General features: G+C 50.3%; 1 protein-coding gene across 1 annotated transcript; it reads right to left on the reverse strand.

Annotated features, from left to right (window-relative positions):
* Positions 1–9,062: 9,062 nt before the first annotated feature.
* Positions 9,063–17,514, reverse strand: SNAP29 (synaptosome associated protein 29). The gene is made up of 4 exons (XM_031949035.1): positions 17,291–17,514; positions 15,887–15,972; positions 14,314–14,409; positions 9,063–12,223 (listed from the first exon to the last, which is right to left on the reverse strand). The coding sequence occupies exons 1-4, from the start codon at positions 17,443–17,445 to the stop codon at positions 12,066–12,068; spliced, it is 495 nt and encodes a 164-aa protein (XP_031804895.1). The 5' UTR covers positions 17,446–17,514; the 3' UTR covers positions 9,063–12,065.
* Between the last annotated feature and the right edge of the window lie 444 nt (positions 17,515–17,958).

The following is a 17,958-nucleotide window of genomic DNA, read 5'->3' on the forward strand; positions in this document are numbered from 1 at the left end:
TCTAACCATAGGCTCTCCCTAATATATTTCACATTTCCCACTCCGGTGTTCGTTGTACCTCTCCATTTTGTCTGTAACCTCTTATAAATCTACCTTTTGCCACGGAGAGAGGCCATTGTGAATCCTTCACATGACCAAACCCCAACAAATATTTGGTGCAATCACTCTCCATATTCACATCAAAATGGGCAGTGAATGATTCACTGAATTACAATACTGTTTTACAATTGGACTTGCTCTGTAAATAGGAAAGAACATGGTCTAGGATGCCATATATACAAGCCTTCATGGCCCTATCCCAAGATCGGGAGCTTTTGACCAATGTTAAATTTGACTCTGATAAATCAAAGGCTCCAAAACCTCATATTTTGGAAGATCCCCTTTTCAAGGCGAGTCTGGGAGCTCTATGTATGAGGGTCTAGGTACACTCACATCTGAGGTACTTAAGAGAATGAGAAAAGTCAGCCTCGGGACAGCTGAGTCTCTCCATGAACTTTCAGTTCAGCCATTCATTCATTCATTCAACAGAAAGCTGCTGGGGGATTAGCTTTGCTTGGCTTGGCTCCAGGAGGCAGAACTGGGAGCAACAGAAGTCAGGTGCAGATGGGAAGATTTTGGTTTGGCGTTTGGAAAAACTCTTTACCATTCAGAGCTGCTGCTAGGAATAGTGGGTTCCACCTATTCTGGAAAAGAGGAAGAAGCGTTTTACTGGCTGGATCAGAGGAACTTGATGTAGCTGCAGTAATTAGGTAATTGAGCAATCATCAGAACTTGTTGGGAGAGCAGTCTTTACTTTCTCAGCAACCACATGCCTGATGTTAAGGAGGAGCCACCTAGAAAGAGGGAACATGGCGGCTTTTTAACTTTAAAGGCAGCCCCGGTAACGATGAAGGAGTTTCACCTGCTAAAGCTATAGGAACTCTCTCTTTGAGCTTTGTTAGACCCTTGGAATGGAATGCCCTGGAAACCCATTTGTTAATCTCTCAAGAGCAAGAAATGTTTTTTGCATTTTCCAGCACTTGGCACAGTGGGTGCTTGTAGAGGACCCGCAGATAGTGGGGAACTCTGAGAAAAGTCTACTTGAAGCAAAGATACAGCAGGGTGTTAACTCAGTGGGAATGATGAGATGATGGTTCTCTAGTTCATATATACTTAGTACTTACTATGGTGATGTAATGGTTGCCACATGCTCAGTGTGTTGTAGTGATGTAATGGTACTAAAGTATATAAGGGCTGGGAGGACTTGAAATAAGCAGACTTGAGAAGGACTCCAGTGAGAGTGTGCTCGAGCTCAAGCTCAGACTCCAGACTCCAGAGAAAGCTAGCCCGGACATTACAGGTGCTTTACATATAGCACTACTTAGCACATATAGGTGCATTACAAATACTTGCTGACTTAACTGCACTTGTGATTCCCTAGACCAAAATTCCCTTCCCTAACTCCTATATGTCCTGTTCTATTGAACATAAGCTCCTTAAGGCAGGGACTCTTGCTTCCCTTTTTTTTTTTTTTTTTTTTTTTTTTTTTTTGAGGGGGAGGGAGAGGAGGTGTGGGTTTCCTCAGTGCTTAGCCCAGAATCATGTCATGATGGAAAATGGCTCTGGGATCTCAAGAGCTGTCAGCAGCCAGGAAGAAGAACTTGGGGTAGATGACAACAGCAGTAAAATTTCCTGCTCAGCCACTGAGTCAGGGTCTGAGACCTCCCGGTTCAGAGATCTTAGCATTTATAGCTTCTTAAGATTTGGGAAGGACCTTTGGAGTCATTGAGCTCAGCTCGCTCTCCTTTTACAGATGAGGAAAACAAGGCTCAAAGAAGGAAAGTGCTTTGCCCTGATATTTGTCAGCAAGAGGAAATGCATGGAGAACTTCATGGCTGATCTTATCTTCTTTCTATAAAAGGGGAATAATAGCATTTAGAGTTTTAAGGTCATGAATTGATTGGGGGAGCAGCTGCATGTGTCTGGAGTCGAGTATTAGATTTACCTTTTAAAACCTGGCTTTGTGACTTTGGAAAAGTCCTATACCCCCTCTGGCTTGAGTATCTTCATCCATAAAATGAGGTATTGATCCAATATGCTCAAATCCATACTCATTCTCTTTCCTCCTAAACCTCCTCCCTCTCCTTCCTTCCCTATTCAGGGTCCTACACTCCTTCCAGTCCCTTAGACTCCTAACTCAGGAGTTCCTCTGGACTCTCACTATCTCTTACTTCCTCTTCTCTCTTCTCCCAGTCAAAGCTGGTGCCAAGGTCTGTCCATTTCACCTCAGCCTCTTTCATCACTTTCACCAGTGTAGCATCTCATTAATTTCATCAGTGCAGCATCTCATGTTCATTTCACCTGTGCAGTATCTCATCCATTTCACCTGTGTAGCATCTTTCATCAATTTCACCTGTACAGCATCTCTTATAAGTTTACCCATGCAGTATCTCATGTCCATTTCACCTGTGTAGCATTTCATGTTGATTTCATCTGTGCAATATCTCATCCATTTCATCAGTGTAGCATCTCATTTTCACCTGTGTAGCATCTCTCATCAGTTTCACCTGTACATCACCTCTCATCGGTTTTCATCTGTGCAGCATCTCATTTCCATTTCACCTGTGCATGTCTCTTACCAATTTTACCTCTACAATATGTCTGATCAGTTTCACTGTATAGCATCTCCCATGAGTTTGCCTGTGCAGTATCTCATCCATTTCCCCAGTGTAGCATCTCATCCATTTCACCAGTGTAGCATCTCTCATCAGTTTCACCTCTAGAGCATCCCTCCAATATGCCTCCTTTTCTCCACGGACCCTGTTCTCATCCTGGTGCAGACTCTCATCACCTCATGCCTGGACTACTGCAATAACTGCTGGGGGATCTGACTGCCTCAAGTCTCTCCCCATTCTGGACCACCCTCCATTCAGTTTCTAAAGTGATTTTCCTCAAATGCATGTCCAAGGATGTAAATCCCCTACTCAATAAACTCTAGTTCCTCCCTATTGCCTCTAAGACCAAATATAATTAGATTTTACCGGCCTTCAAAGCCAATGAGCTTGTATTTGGCCTTGAAGGATTTGCCTTTCTTGGGACAGTCCTCCCAGTAGCAGATATGGCTGCTCTGCTCGGGCCTCCCTTGTGCTCCACCGTGACATGGTTCACCAGCTCGTGCATGGTACTGAAAGTTTCATATTGCACAAGAAAAATCAGATCAAAAGGTAAAAGAAAAAAATGACAACAGACAATAGATTCGTTGTTAAAAAAAAAAAAAGAGCCAGGTCCATCACAGTTGATTATCATATAATCTTGCTATTGCTGTGTAATATAATAAAATGACTTGCCCAGGGACACACAGCTGGGAAGAATCTGGGACTGGATTATGAACAGGTATCTTCCTGATTCTAGGTCCAACACTATGCTCACTATACCACCCAAATGGGAAAAATTAAAACAGTGAGATTTATTCCAACAGCCCAGCTGAGGAGGCAAGGCTCTCAATGAAAGTTATATCTGTGAGTGAAGAGGAAGGGATGAAAGTGAAAAATGTGGAGGTAAAATTGACAGAATTAGTAATCTATAAAGATCAGCCATCAGGGCAAGGTGAGGGAGAAGGGCAATTAAAGGTAGCACTTTATGATCTTATGGCCCCGTGTAGCTGGAGGATGGTGCTGCCCTGGATGGGAAGAGAGAATTTTGGGGGAAGGCCTGGGCATTTTGCTTGGAGCAATGAGAAAAAGGAAGCTGGGAACTGTTGGCCAGCAAGGAACAGAGGTGGTCTATCTCATTCCCTTGGCATCTAATAGGAGAGAAAGGAGGGAGTAGGGATGCAGGTGCAATTCTGCCAGGGAGGCTCTGTCCAGAGAAGAACAGAGGGAGGCGCTCTCAGGCCACTGGATTCCTGACTACCCTTAAGTGGGACATTTCCTTTTCCATTTTTACCCCTTTGTACAAACCATCCTCAATGCCTGGAATGCTCTCCTTCTTGTGCCTCTTGGAACTACTACATCTCTACAAATATTGGTTCAGTTCAAAGGCCATCTAGAAGACAGCTAGGGGGAGCAGTGGAAAGTCCTGGGCTGAAAGTCAGGGAGACCTCAATTCAAATCCAGCCTCAGACACTTATTGTGGAATCGTGGATAAATCACTTGACTTCTATCTCAATTCCTCAACTGTAAACTGGGGATTGTAAAGTCCGGACTAGTTCTCTGGAGGACCTCAGGAACAGCCCGAGTCCTTGGCATCTTCTCTTGTGTCTGTGGCTGAGAGAGAATCTTCTGTGGCTGAGACTTCCTTTAAATACTCCAGTATGATTACATCACTACAACACACTGAGCATGCACAACCATTACATTCCCAAACTAAGTACTAAGTATATACTTAACTCTAAGTACCTTGCTGCCCTAGATTTAAGTCCACCTTTTCAGAGTTCTGGCCCTCTACAGGGGATCACAATATCCTGTGCCAAGATTTAATTCTGTTCCTGCTGGAGAGGACAGGCATTGACAGGCTGGAAAGGCCGGAGGAACGATGAGGAACAAACATCTTAAACCAAAGGAGGACCAATGGAGGACCAGGGGATTTTTTAGTGAGAAGACAAAGATTGTCTCTTGGAGGATTAGGTTTCCTCTCTTGGCCATTGTTAGATGGCGAAACAGGGACTGATTAGTGGAAGCTGCTAAAAAATAGATTTTGGATCCACATAAAGGAAATTCTCCTGCAGAATTATTGCTGCCTAGACGTGCAATGGATGTAGTGAGCTCCCTGTCACTGGTGCTTTTCTTCAAGTGGAGATCGGACGATGACTTGTCCACTACTAGCTGCAGATCTGGGCAAAGATTGGACTGGCCGACCTCTCAGTTACCTTCCATCTCCCTAAGATGGTCGGCCCCCTGCTCAGCTGAGGGCAGGGGCTTTGTTCAGCTGAGGGTGGGGGCCTTGCTTGTGCTAGAGCACCTGGAGGTATCTGGGATGGAGGAGAAGGAAGAGGGAGGGGGTGAGCAAGGAGAATCCAAAGTTCTTGATCTTTCCCTGGCCAGATCCTTGAAGTTTTCAGCCAAGAACCCGATCCACTCCATCCTTTCCCAGAGTCTGGTGACTCCTACACGAATTGTCCATTAAAACAGCAGCCCTGACTCCCTGGTTAGAGACATCCCAGTGGTTACTGTGGAGTTGACCTTATTCTTGGCCCTTCAAGCCTGTTGTGGGCAGTTACTTCTGTGCCCCGGGCAGATGTGGATGCACCCAGGTCTAGGGGCTGCTGGCTGAGTCACCTGTCCCTTCCCCCATTAAATGGTCTTCTATAGTACAGGACTAACCACATTCACCTACCCAAGCAGCTGTGAGTGGCTCGATCCCTGGGCTAGCATAGAGCCTCCTGTCTGGCATCCTCTGTCTATCTGCACGATCTAGCTACCTTTCCATGTCTGGTTTCACATTCTTCTTCTCCATGTGTTACAATTGGGGTCTTTTACCTTTCTTTGTTTCTTAGTACACAGTAAGTGCTCAATAAATGTTTATTGGTTGACTGTATTCCTGGAAGTGTCTACTTGCCTTTCTTTGTTTCTTAGTACACAGTAAGTGCTCAATAAGTGTTTATTGACTATTCCTGGCAGAGTGTCTACTTTCCTTTCTTTGTTTATTAGTACACAGTAAGTGTATTTGTTGACTGACTATTCTTGGCAGAGTGTCTACTTGCCTTTCTCTGTTTCTTAGTACATAGCGTATGGAATAGAGACAGATAAGATGAAGAACTTACAGGAATGTATGAATTCTTTTTCTGTACTTTATTATTTCTGTGTTTCCCCTCTGACCTGTATAATATGTGCAGGCTCATATTTACTTGAGCTTTGGCCAGCTAGAAACATATTTACTTAACCTGAGCGACATTTATCGGTATTTGACATTTATTGATATTTAATCTATTAGCTGGACCACTATCTGCTTGATTAAGCCTAAAGGCCTGACTTTCTGTTTCCCTGAAATCAGATTTCAGGGAAACAGAAACTTCCATTCCAATCTCCTCAAATAGCAACAACCAATTAGATGCCTCCCCCTCCCTTTCTCAATGCTCTCTTACTTGTGATGTAATTTCTTGTATAAAAGCTGTGTATCTTTACTACTTCTTTAGTCCTCCTACCTCGAGCTTTCTCTTTCTTATCTCACGATGGGACGGCTCATGCTCCGGAGGTTTTCAATAAACAACTTTTCTGCCTTCTACTGAGTGATCTCTGAGTAATCATTTTGGGTAAGGGTCTTCTACATCTCTCACAATAGTAAGTGCTCAATAAATGTTTATTGACTGTATTCTTGGCAGAAGGCTCTACTTGTCTTTCTTTGTTTATTAGTACATAGTAAGTGCTCAATAAGTGTTTATTGACTGACTGTATTCCTGGCAGAGTGGTCTTTGACTTTCCTCATGCATCTGCACAGCCTTTCTTCCATAACGAGGATGTTTCTTCTTTCTCACCTGGGTCCCTGGTTGGAATCCCTTCCTTTGGAGGCTGAAATGCCATCCCCCACAAGAGACCTTTCCTGTTCCCCCTCGTTATTCTTGATGCTCCTCTTCCTTCACAATTTAACTCTGAATACAGTTTGTATTTACTCGATATTTATTTCCCCTCGTAGAGTATAAACTCTCAGAAGACAAGGCATCTCAGTGTCCAGTATAACCCTGAACCACAGAGTGCTATTACCATGTACAATGTTCTCCAGGTTCTCCTCACTTCACTCTGTATCAGTTTATGTCTTTCCATGTTTTTCTGAAGTCATCCTGCTTATCCTTTCTTATAGTACAATCATGTGCCCCAGCTTGTTTAGAGTCACTGATTGATGGCCATCCCCTCAATTTCCAAATTTTAACAACTACAAAAAGAGCTGCTATAAATATTTTTGTACAAATAGGCCTTTCCCTTATTTTTTTCCTCCCACATCTCCCTGGGATACAGACCTAGTAGTGTACATAGTTTTACAGTCCTTTAGGCATAATTCCAACTTGCTCTCCACAATGGTTGGATCAGTTCACAACTCCACCCCGCCTTGCCTTAATGTTCCCAATTTTGTCACATTTTGCTCCAATGTTTTATCATTTTCCTTCTTTTTGCCACCTTAGCCAATTTGGCAGATGAGTTGGTACTTCAGAGTTGTTTTAATTTGCATTTCTCTAATCAATAGTGATTTAGATTTATTCTTTATACTTTTGTAACATTCACTTCTGATTTTTTTTTTTTTTTTTTTTTTTTTTTTTTTTTTTTTTGGTGTATGGTTGACATCGTTGTAATCTCTGTCTACATTTTTATCTTGTCTGTGATGATTTTCCCTGCTTCTTTGAATCCATTATATTGACTTCTTATAGTAATCTTCCACTACATCTGTGTACTAAAATTTGTTTGGTCATTCCCCAAAGGGCAGCTTTATTTTTAATTCTTTGCTGTCACACACACACACACAAAACTACAGCAAATATTTTGGTGTACACAGGGGTTTTCTTCTCATCAATGGCTTCTTTGGAGGACAAGCCCAGCAATGATCTCTGGCTGAGAGGATATGACATTTTGGTCAATTTATATGCATAATTCAAAATTTTTCTTCAATATGGTTGTGTCAATATATACGGTCCCGTCCCCCTAAATGTGTCGGAATACTTGTCGTCTCACAAATCTAAGATTATGGTCATCTTTTGAAAACTTTGACATTTTGCAGAGTATGGGATGAAACCTCAGGGTTGTTTTCATTTTCATACATATATATATATGCTCACACATATACATGTATGTTTATTTATTTACATGTGCATATATATGCATACACACATATATGTACATCTCCTAGTCTCCTACTGTACCTGCCCATTGTGAAAAGCTGACAGGGAATGAGACCCTCCAAATACTTGGAGATCATCTCTCTTTCAGACTAAAAATCCACCAAGTTTTTCAGCTGGCCGGGAGACAAAGGACACTTGGTCCCTCGGGCACCCGGTATACGGCAAGCTGGTGCCTGAAGCCCCCTCTTGATTCCTGTATCACTTCCAAGTGTTTTATTCACCAAAACCAGTGGAATTCCTTCACCAAACTCGCCTTCCCAATTTTTGTTTCCATTCAAATGAATAAACACTCACTACATTGCGATGGCTACTGGAAACACAGAGGCAAAAATGGAACCAGGATAAAGAAGGGTCGCTACACTGCCATAGAACTAGATCTTCAGGAACTGGGGATGTTCGGCCTGGAGGACAGCAGACATGGGCATGGGTGAGTGAGCATTTGATGCTATTGTGTCGAAGAATTGTCCCACTTGGTCCCAAAGGGGACACTAAGGGCAATGGGGGAGATCATCAAGAAGCCAATCTAAGCTTACTGTGATTCAAAACCTGCCAAGAATCACTGCAGTGCACGAGTGGGAATGGACTGTCCTGGGTTCCCTCCATAGGAGGCCTTCGAGCAAAGGCTGGATGGCAGTGGTTGGGTGTGCTAGCCAGATCCTCATTTGGTGAAAGTTGGACTGGATAGTTTCTAAAGGAGGGAAGTTGGTACAGTGGAAAGAACTTTCCTATTGTGACTATCTCTGTAACCATGGGCAATTAAGCTTAATCCCTAAGCCTGTTTCCATACTTGTGAAAGGAAGGAGTTGGATTGAGACATCCCTGGCTCTTCCAACTCCAGCTCTCTGATTCTTAAGTTGTTCCACCTTGGGGATACTGTGAAGAGTTCCTGCCCTTGAGGACTTTATACTATCTAGATTTCAAAAACTTTTATTTTGAACATTTTTTTCTTTTTATTTCTAATTCTCTCCCTCTCTTGTACCCCTTCCCCACTGTATTGAGCAAAATGATATATTTGAAATCATGCAAAACATATTTTTGTATTAGCCAAATTACAAAAAAAAAAAAAAAAAAGAGAAAAAAAATCTACATAAATTTGTACTCAGAAACTCATCAGTTCCCTTTTCTCCATCATGAGTGTTTTGGAATGATCTTTGATCACTGTATTGATCAAAGCAATCAAGTCTTTCGCAGTTGATCATTAGTACAAAATTGTAAATTACAAAATTATTGTACAAAATTGAAAAGCCGAGCACTTCCCTCCACTGTACAGTAAGCACTTTTAATGATCTAACATTTCAATTTTTACAGAAAAAATTGCTAAAAGACAAGCCTTTTGCTTTTAGTCTCCATGAAAGGATTTGTATTTGTTAAATGTGAGATTAGTAACAGATATGGTTTAATTAATTAAAATCATAGATCAACAAAATCAAACTAGATTTACTGAAGATGAACTGCATCCTTGAGCCTGCCTTTTGATCTGAGTGTAAGTCTTGCCTTCCACCCCAAGTGTTCTTTTCCAGAGGAAGCACAGAAAGGGTTGTGCTGGTTGAGGGTTCACAGCGGTCTTCAAGAGAAGAACTGGTATTAGCTGGGCAGCGGCCTTCAGACCCAAGCCCAGAACGGGAAAGCTGCATTATGGAGAATGAGCCACGGTTGTTTCCAGGCTCATCCCGGGCCCCAGGTTGTCCTCTGCATTTGTAGCTTTTGTGAGAAGCCACATCCAACAACCTCAGCACGATTGAGGAGAATGGAGTGGGATGCAAGAGACAGAAGCCGGCCCAGCTGCAATCTCGGGTTGGGTCAGCCTTTGTCTCTGGCAGAAGGGAGGGCAGGACATCGGCTCCGAGAGTCGGCTCTCCACGACGATTCTGTGTTAGTGCGTGTGTTCCTGTGCCTCCAGGGACGATTCTCTCCGCTGGGCTGTGGGCGAGGAGCACAGCCAGGGCTGGGTCCCAGAGTCAGCACCCGTGTTCTTCCCCTTGGTCTCAAGCAGGTCTGCATCTGAGACTCTGACCCGGCCAAACCCCTCAGACTTTGTGGAGAGTTAAGGAGAAACACTTAATCTTCCCCACCAAAGTATACAGAGGGTACGAGAACAAGATTCCCATTGCGCTTCTTTCCAAGTGAGATAATGTCCCAAAGACATGCTCTGACTACAGCCAACTCTAGTGCCCACAAAACATGCTCCTCCCTGATGATCAAGAGACTTCAGGACCCTCAAAAGGAGACATTTCAGCAAGGGTTAGACTGCCTACGTGGAACCACTTGTGCTTAAGGATCTCCCCTAGTTTTCCAGCACTCGCCAGTACCCTGAAAGACAGGAGAGACTGGATCCCTTAAATGTCACTTTTCCAAGCCCAGGACATAACAGTCCATCCCTTTCAGAATGAAACATCAGCAGATAAACAAGTGAGAAGGGGGAAGTTCAAGAAAGGCATCGCTAAATGGAATTAAGCTCCCAAGGCTGGCCGAGGACGGTCTCAGAATCTGTGCCCCCAAAGCCCCTCCAGTTTAGTCTGGTTGGAACGACTAGTGGGGACCCTAACGGGGGGCTGTGGGAGTCCTGCCAGCCTGACCTAACTCCCTTCCCCTTCAGAGCCACTTTTGCTTCTCCCTTCGTGCTCATCATCAGGAGGCTGCAGGCGGAGGCCTGAGCAGGGTGGGGAGATGGCAGATCTCCAGCCTTGCCGCCATCCCAGAGAGAACAAGCCGGGAGGCTTGCACCCCAGCCCTCGGCCCCTCTGCAGGCTGCAAAGGAGCAAAATGTCCAAGGTCAGAAAGGCACGGAGCACCTGAAGGTGTCACAGGCACGAAGGGCAATGGAAACTCCCACTTGTGAAAAAGGCTCCTTGGAAGCAAGGGGCTTTAAAGCGGGCCCGTGAGGAGGCAGCTGCTCCCCGGCCGAGCGTCTTACTTAAGAAATCACTCTCCCTCAAGGCTCGGGAAGGGAACCGAGTCTGGGTCCGGCCCATTAAAGTGGATCCACAATTCTTTGCTGGTATCTGGTAATGTGGTTGGTAGCATTCAGCGCTATATGGGTGTGTATGTGTGTTTTATAGCTACAGAGAGACATAAGGAGAGAGGACAGAGAGAAGGAAAGATAGAAAAAAAGAGGGAGAGAGAGAGAAGAGAGGACAGAGATTGAGAAAGAAAGAAAGAGACGGAGAGACAGAAAACTGTGATCCTTACCCAAGATGGCAAGGCTCCCAAGGAAGACTTGGCTGGAAGAAGTCGGGTAGCCCATCCCGGATGGTCTGCTCTCCCTCACACTCACAGGCGTACCTCTGCCTCAGCAGGTGTGAGGGTCTCCCTCCCTCCCCCCTGCCCCTGGCTTTGGGGCACCGTGTAGTTTCAGAAATTCTCACCAGAGACAAGGACTGGGGCAGAGCCTGAGCCACGGAGGAGGGACAAAGTCCAGGAAGCTGGTCTGGTGACAGGATCCTGCCCCTTCCTGCCGGGGACTCATCTCTGAGTCAGACCCTAAGTTTTCAAACCTCCTCTAGTAAAAGACTTGCAGGAGATTGAGGACAGGGATTAGTCAAAGTGCTGTAATTGTGTCACACCCTAAGGTTTTGTCCCGAGCCAGCTAATGTGCAGGGGGAGGGGGAGATGGCACAAAGAGAGGTTTTTGTCCAGTTCTTGGGAAAGGCACACACTCTTGGGGTTCTCCAGGGCCTCAGAGGGGTGGTCTACTCCTAATTGTGGGCAGACAGTCAGCAAGGACCGCCGGGGGATCTGAAAGAAGGGCCCCACTGGCAAAGCCCCTGGGGCAGGGGGAGAAGGCGCCCAGCAGCCTGGGATGCTGCTGCTCTGGGAAGAAAGGCTGATGGGAGGAGCTGGAACAGCTAACACTAGAGGGGAGAGGTCTCGGAACCTTTGCAGGACATCGTGCCGTTGGATGGAGCCGGGGAGGCGATTCCACCTCCAACAACGAGACAAAGCGGCCTGGGCCCCCTGAGGGGCGATGGCTCTGGGGGAAGAGCACGGCAGGTCTCCAGTGTTCACATCAGCACCGTTTCCCAGGGTGATCAGGTCCATTCCAGCAAAGCGTCCGGGGCACCGGCCCTCCCTCCGGTCCGTCCCGGGTCACTAACCCTTCAGCAGCCTCATGCTCTTGGATCACTTGCAGACACGGTTTGATCAGTAACTTAAATCAATAAAGCAGTGAAATGGTTTTCTCCCAGGTTTTGGAGAACGTCTTGGGAAGGAAAGAATTTCTCCAATCATTCCGGGCCGAAAGACCAGAAAACCTCATCTGTCTCTAAAGCTGCCGGACTTTCTTGTCTGTGCTTTTGATGTTGATGTCTAAATTCTCAACCTTGGTCGTGAGCCGGCCGAGAAGCTCGTCTTGTTCGTCTATTTCCGTCTGCATGCCCAGGGCTATGTCTTTGAGCCGCCTGAGTCCCTTGGACATCTCATCTGCACGGAGAGAAAACGGGCAGGGTCAGGTTGTCCACCTGCACCGGCCCCTGGCCCTGGCAACCCCTCGGTGTGCTCAGCGTGCCCAAGATGGGCCCGTTCTCACTCCCCAGCCTTCGGGCACCCCCAAGTTCCCAGGCCCCCAGGCTCACGGACAGGGAGCAATCAGCCTCTCGCCCTCCACAGCTAATACGGTTGCCAAGGCTGGTCGACGTCACCTCTCCAAAATTCATCGAATATGGTCCTTCCCTCCCAACACTGCTCCCACCTGGTGCACACCTGGGCTACTACACAGCTGCTGGCAAAGGACCTGCCTCATGTCTGCCCGCTCCAGTCTGTCCATCCCCCCCCCCCCCCCCCAGCAAACTTTAGTTCCTGCTACCCCCCACGATCCAGTGCAAAGTTTCGTCGGACTCTCATGTCACCTCTCCAGTCTTCTTACATATCTCCCCCTTCCCTGCAGCCCGGGGCATTTGGCCACACTCCTCCTCTAAGACCCTCCATCTCCCAGCTGCAACTCCTTCTTCCCCTCCCCTCCTGCCACAAGAAGCCTGTCCCAAGCCCTCCGAATCCCTCTGCTGATGACCTGAAATCCGCCCTGACCATCTCGTTGAGACTGAACATCTCGAGGGTAGGGCCCAGGTCCTCCGCTTCCGTATTCCCAGCACTTGGGCCAGTGCCCACACACAGGACGCTTCCTCAAAGTGCTGACGGACCCGGTCTCTTGCCCCGACCTTCCAGAGAGCAGTAGCCCGGGCCCACAGCAGTGACACGGGCTGACTCCCAGCCTCAGTCACCACTGCCCCCCTCACTGGGGTCTGACCCCCCGGCAAACAGGACTGTTCCAGGCTCTCTGTCACCATCGAGGAGGGCCAGAGCATCAGCCTGAATCCGCTGAGACGTTCCTTAGGTTCCTAAAACGGCAGGAGTCCGAATGCACGGCCTCCTCACATAGCCCTTGGGGGCTATCACATGCAAGGAGAGGAGAGCCGAAGGGAAAGGGAGGGCCTTGTGCCAAAGGAGAGCTATCTCCTCCACCTCCCCCCAATCTCACAACCGGGGTCAGCGAACCTGCTGAACCCGGGAGAGCAAAGTCACCTCCGGGGCTCGACCAAGCAGAGGGAAGAGCCCAAGGACTAAAATTCTGCAGGGAAGGAGCTCGGGGAGGCTGGGCAGGAGCCACTTAGGGAGGAAATACTGAGACACAAAAAAGCAACCTAAGTGACGAGGAAGACGGGCAACAGCTCGAAGCTGTTCCTGTGACAACACAGAGACCCTAGAGGTGACCCCGCAGCCAGACGTGACGGAGCGTCTTTCCCGCCCAAAGCTGGTGGTGTCTGAGATGCATCCCAAGGGGATGGAAGGACCCTTCTTTAAAAAAGGGGTCCTCACAAGGCAGTATCTGAGCCCAGCTGGGGGGGCCAGGGAAAAGGGAGGAGCTAAGAGCTGCAGGGCCACCCACGGAACCTGGAATCTTAGAGGGGAGAGAACCGGAAGGGCCAGATGATAGCGAACTTCCAGTGACAAATGGAGAGTTTCAAGGGTGAACCTGCGCTCCTACTAATAGCATTTCCCTCAAGGTTTGCCAAGCGCTTTACACAGATTCCCTCGTAACAGGAATCAATGGGTTTTGGTGAGCGGGGGACTGGAGGAGAGCAAGATGGCGAGGTCAGACACGCTTCAGAAACTTCCTGTGTCCCCCTCCCCCTCCCCCTGTCCATCAAGGCACCTTGACAGCCGGCCCCTAGAGCACGTGATCTTGCCCCACCAGGGCTCTCATCCTTGCCCGAGTCCTCAGTAACAAGACCTGGGCACTCCAGTGCCTTTGCCAAGACAACCCCAAAAGGGATCACAGAGTCACACGCGACCAAACAGTAACAGAGATTTTCGCAAGGCAGAGGATGCAGCAGCGGCCCTGACAGCAGGTTCAAATCTGACCCCAGACTCCTGACACGAGCTGTGTAACCCCGGGCGTCCCCCAACCACGCCACCAAAACCAAGGGGCAGCGGCTCTCCGGGGCGCTGAGTAGCTGACTCCTTAGGGCCGGGGGAGGAGGCTGGTGCCCAAGGCCCGGGTGTTGGAGGCTTACCCAGATTGCTGTCGATTTTTTGGTGATATTCTCGGAGATACTGATTCTTGGGATAGGCGTCCGCACCGACGGCAGAATGGGTCCCACCAATGGCATCTGTTTGAGAGAAGCAGTGACTCAAGACGGCCCCTGCAGGCCCCTCCCCTCTTGCAGGCTGGGGTGGGTGGGATGGGGGCAGGCTGTTTCTCCTAAGAATGTCAGGGCATTGAGGGCAGGGGACACCCCCTTTGTGTTTCTGCATGCCCAGCTCCTGGCACACAGCAGGTGTCTCGGGCATGTCCTCTCTGCTGGGGTCTTCGCCTCTGGACTACAGAGGCAGCAAAGTGAGCCCCTCCCCCCACGACGGGCTTTTACTAAACTGCCCGTCAGCCCTGGGAGCTGCAGCCAGAAAGGTCAGCAAGCCATGGCCCCAGGAGCTCGCTCCAGACTCGCCTCCCTGGCCGGGAAGGAGGAAATGAGATCCTCCAGGAGGGACCTGCCTCGGACATGTGTCCCCCCCATTTGTGAGCTGGGAGACCCTTCATCTGTAAAATCATGTGTAAAAAAACACAACAGTGCTCGCAAACCTCCCTGTTTGCTATGGAAGCAACTAAAAACATTAAGCATTTTGTCAACTCTGAAGTCACGAAAGTGCAACCATCACGAGATCCTGGGGTCCGAGAGGGCAGGAGGACCCAAAGTGACATCCCTGAAGCGCCGAGTGAGGCGACGATCATGTGGCCAGACAGACGCTGCCCTGCCAGTGCTTGCCAGGGGCCCGGGGGAGGGGGAAGTCCATGCACAAGGAGGTGCCCCCCTCTGATAGGGAGGCTCTTTGTTTCCAATGCTCAGAGCACTCCCCAGAACCAAGGGCCAGCCCGGGCCCTGCCGTTGCCCACCTCATCCCGGTGGGACTTTCCCTCCCACTGGCTGCCCAAAGCACCCCTCCCCCATGGGCCACCATGCTCCCTTAGGTGGCCCTCACTGCCCTCATGACACGCATCCCCCTCAGGCTGTGGCTTAGGGGAACAAGCCCCAGAACCATGGGGCGTTTCAGCTGAGGCTGGACGACCACAAGTCAGGGGAGTTGCTGAAGGTCCCTTCCTGGGTCTTAGACTGGCTGCCTGCAGCCCTGAGCTCCCAATGTCCCAAAGGGGCTCATTTCCCCAAGTTCCCTGGGTTTTCGCAGCTCCTCAGGCCCACAGCAGAAAGCGCAGCTCTGGCCACATTGCTGAGGAGCCCAGCGGCCGTGGGGCAAGCGCCGCTCTCCGGACACTCTGACTGTTTGCACAATTTATCACTGATGAGATTTTGCTCCTCAGACACGGAGCCCATTCCACAGGTCGCTCCCAGAAATGGCCGGAGGGGTGAGGGGCCGCAGGCTGGTGACTGCCGGGGCACTCGGGGCGACCGTGGTCTCCCTACGGAAGCTTCTAGCCCTACCCCCCACCCTGAAGGGTGTCCCTAAACAACTCAGCCCCATCTTGCCGCGATCAGCGTGGCTGTCAACTGGCTCCAGCTGGAGGACTCTGCCAAGTGAAGGAGTGGAGGAGCCCCCCCTCCCCCCAGGGATCCACCCCCGTCTTGTACTGACCCGAGCTCTGCAGCCGCCTGAGGTTGGGGTGGCTCGCTTGGTAATTCTCCTCTTGCTCCTTACTCGTGGCCAGGGCTTCTTTCAGGCTACAAGGGACGTGAGGAAGAGAAAGAACCAAGGATGACAAAGGGGCCACATATCTAGTGCTCACATCTGTTGGGTCCTTCAACAACACGGTGCGGGGGAAAGAACAAAGAAAGGCGGCCGAGCCTGACCCTGACCTGCCAACCCTGGGGGACCAGGGGCAATCTTCCCCCCCAGGGCTGGGCGAGCCAGCTCTGGACAATCCCCCCTCTCGGGGCCGGGCCAGCCATCTCTGGGGCCCCTTCCCACCACCTGTCCGCAACATGAAGCGTTCCTCTGTGCCTCTGGAGGAGTCTCTGGGAGCGAGCTCCTTCAGCGTCTGGCTGGGCTGCCAGCTTGGGGTGCTCTGAGGGGGGCCCAGCTTCGTCCTGCCTCTGGGGGTGATCAGTGGGGATCCCTGACTCCCACCCTGGGAGGTGTGGTGGAGGGAAATGAGGACATCACGGCAGAGAAGATTTGGGAACCTGATGGTGCCTTCCGAGTCAGCCTGGCGCCCTTCCTCATCGCCATCCTCGTGCTCGAGGGCTCCGAGCCTCCGACACCGTCCCCTCCCGGTCCCCCATGGCTCAGCCCCTCTCCTCGCCCTGACGGCTCCGAATCTGCCTCCTTTGCTCGCCTCCCACTGCAGGAGGCCCTGCGGGCCCCCTTTCCCTTCTGCCTCCAGAACACTCGGCGGGTGTCTTGTCAGCTCCCGCGGGTTCAATGCCCGCCCCGAGGCAGATCTGAGCTGGTCCGGCCCTCACCTCTCCTGAGCCGGGCTCACGTTCCAGCTGCCCAAGGCATGCGAGGCCTTATGCACATTTCAAAGTCACGTGACCCCAACGTCTCTGGGCAGCTGATAATCAATCCTGTTAATTTCGGTTAGCAGGTAATTAACAAGGCGACTTTGTCTCACAAACCAAGGACCAAGCCCGCGGTTGCCCGACACTCACAGGCCCTTGGGAGAGCGGGCGTTTGCAACAGGCGGGAATCGATTCTAATGGTCGACTGTTACCTAAGGAGAGGACGCTCATTCTAACGTGAGGCGGGTCTACCCTGCTGAGAGGCTGATCCCGTCAGGGAGACTCCTCCAAGCCCGACGACTCCCCCCTGGGCAATCTAGACAAAAGGGTCTATGAGCCGTGGACTTAAGGACCACAGAGGAGGGGGTCCCGGGGTGGCTCTGACCACCCGGTCGGAATGACCATCTCCCGGGGGCTCTGGGAGCTCACTCCTTCTCTCACTGCCCCCACTGTGGGCACCCACTGGCAAAGGCTCTGGGGCTCCCTGGATGGGTGGATCTGGGCGTGGCCGGCCCCTCTGTCCCATGGAGCCGCTCACCGCGGGTTAGGCTGGGGGTCGACGACGCCATTCGGGGGAGGTGCGGCGTCCGCAGGCTTGGACTTAAAGTAGTTGACGAAGCCCCCGAACATACTCTTGATGCTGTTGATGTGCCTCTGGCTGGTCTTTAAGTCCTGCTCCATCTTGTCCACCATCCGTTCCGTGCGCTGCAGCACTCCGCGCTGACGCACCAGCTCCTACGGGAAAAGCAACAAGAGGAGCTCCCGTTTATGTCCTCGGAGGCTGGAGGGCAGGACCGGAGCTCGGGGCCAGCCCTCCTGGGGGCTCCCCGCACACCCAGAGCGGACCACCGACACCGGACGACCAATTGGCCCCTGGCCCTCCCACTCCTCACACGCAGCCTGTGGCCTAGTGGGGCTAGAGGGAGGGGGATAGCTGGGGTCGAAGCCGTGGTGACCGGCAGGAGCAGCTGCCACTTGTGGCAGTGGGCGCCGAGGCTCCACTGCTTCCTCCGCACTGGATCCGACCCCAGGACTGCTTCCGGGGCCAGGGAGCACGAGCTCAACCCTTTGGCTCTATACCAGAGACCCCACAGGTGCTGGCTCCTTGGAGCCCTGGAGGCAGACGTGGCCCGCACCTCCCTACGGAGCTGGGGTGCCACGAGGAGGGAGCCAGGAGCACACTGTGGCTGAGGGTCGGACACCCCA

This window comes from Sarcophilus harrisii, chromosome 1, assembly GCF_902635505.1.
Source record: "Sarcophilus harrisii chromosome 1, mSarHar1.11, whole genome shotgun sequence".
Classification (NCBI taxonomy): Eukaryota; Metazoa; Chordata; class Mammalia; order Dasyuromorphia; family Dasyuridae; genus Sarcophilus; species Sarcophilus harrisii.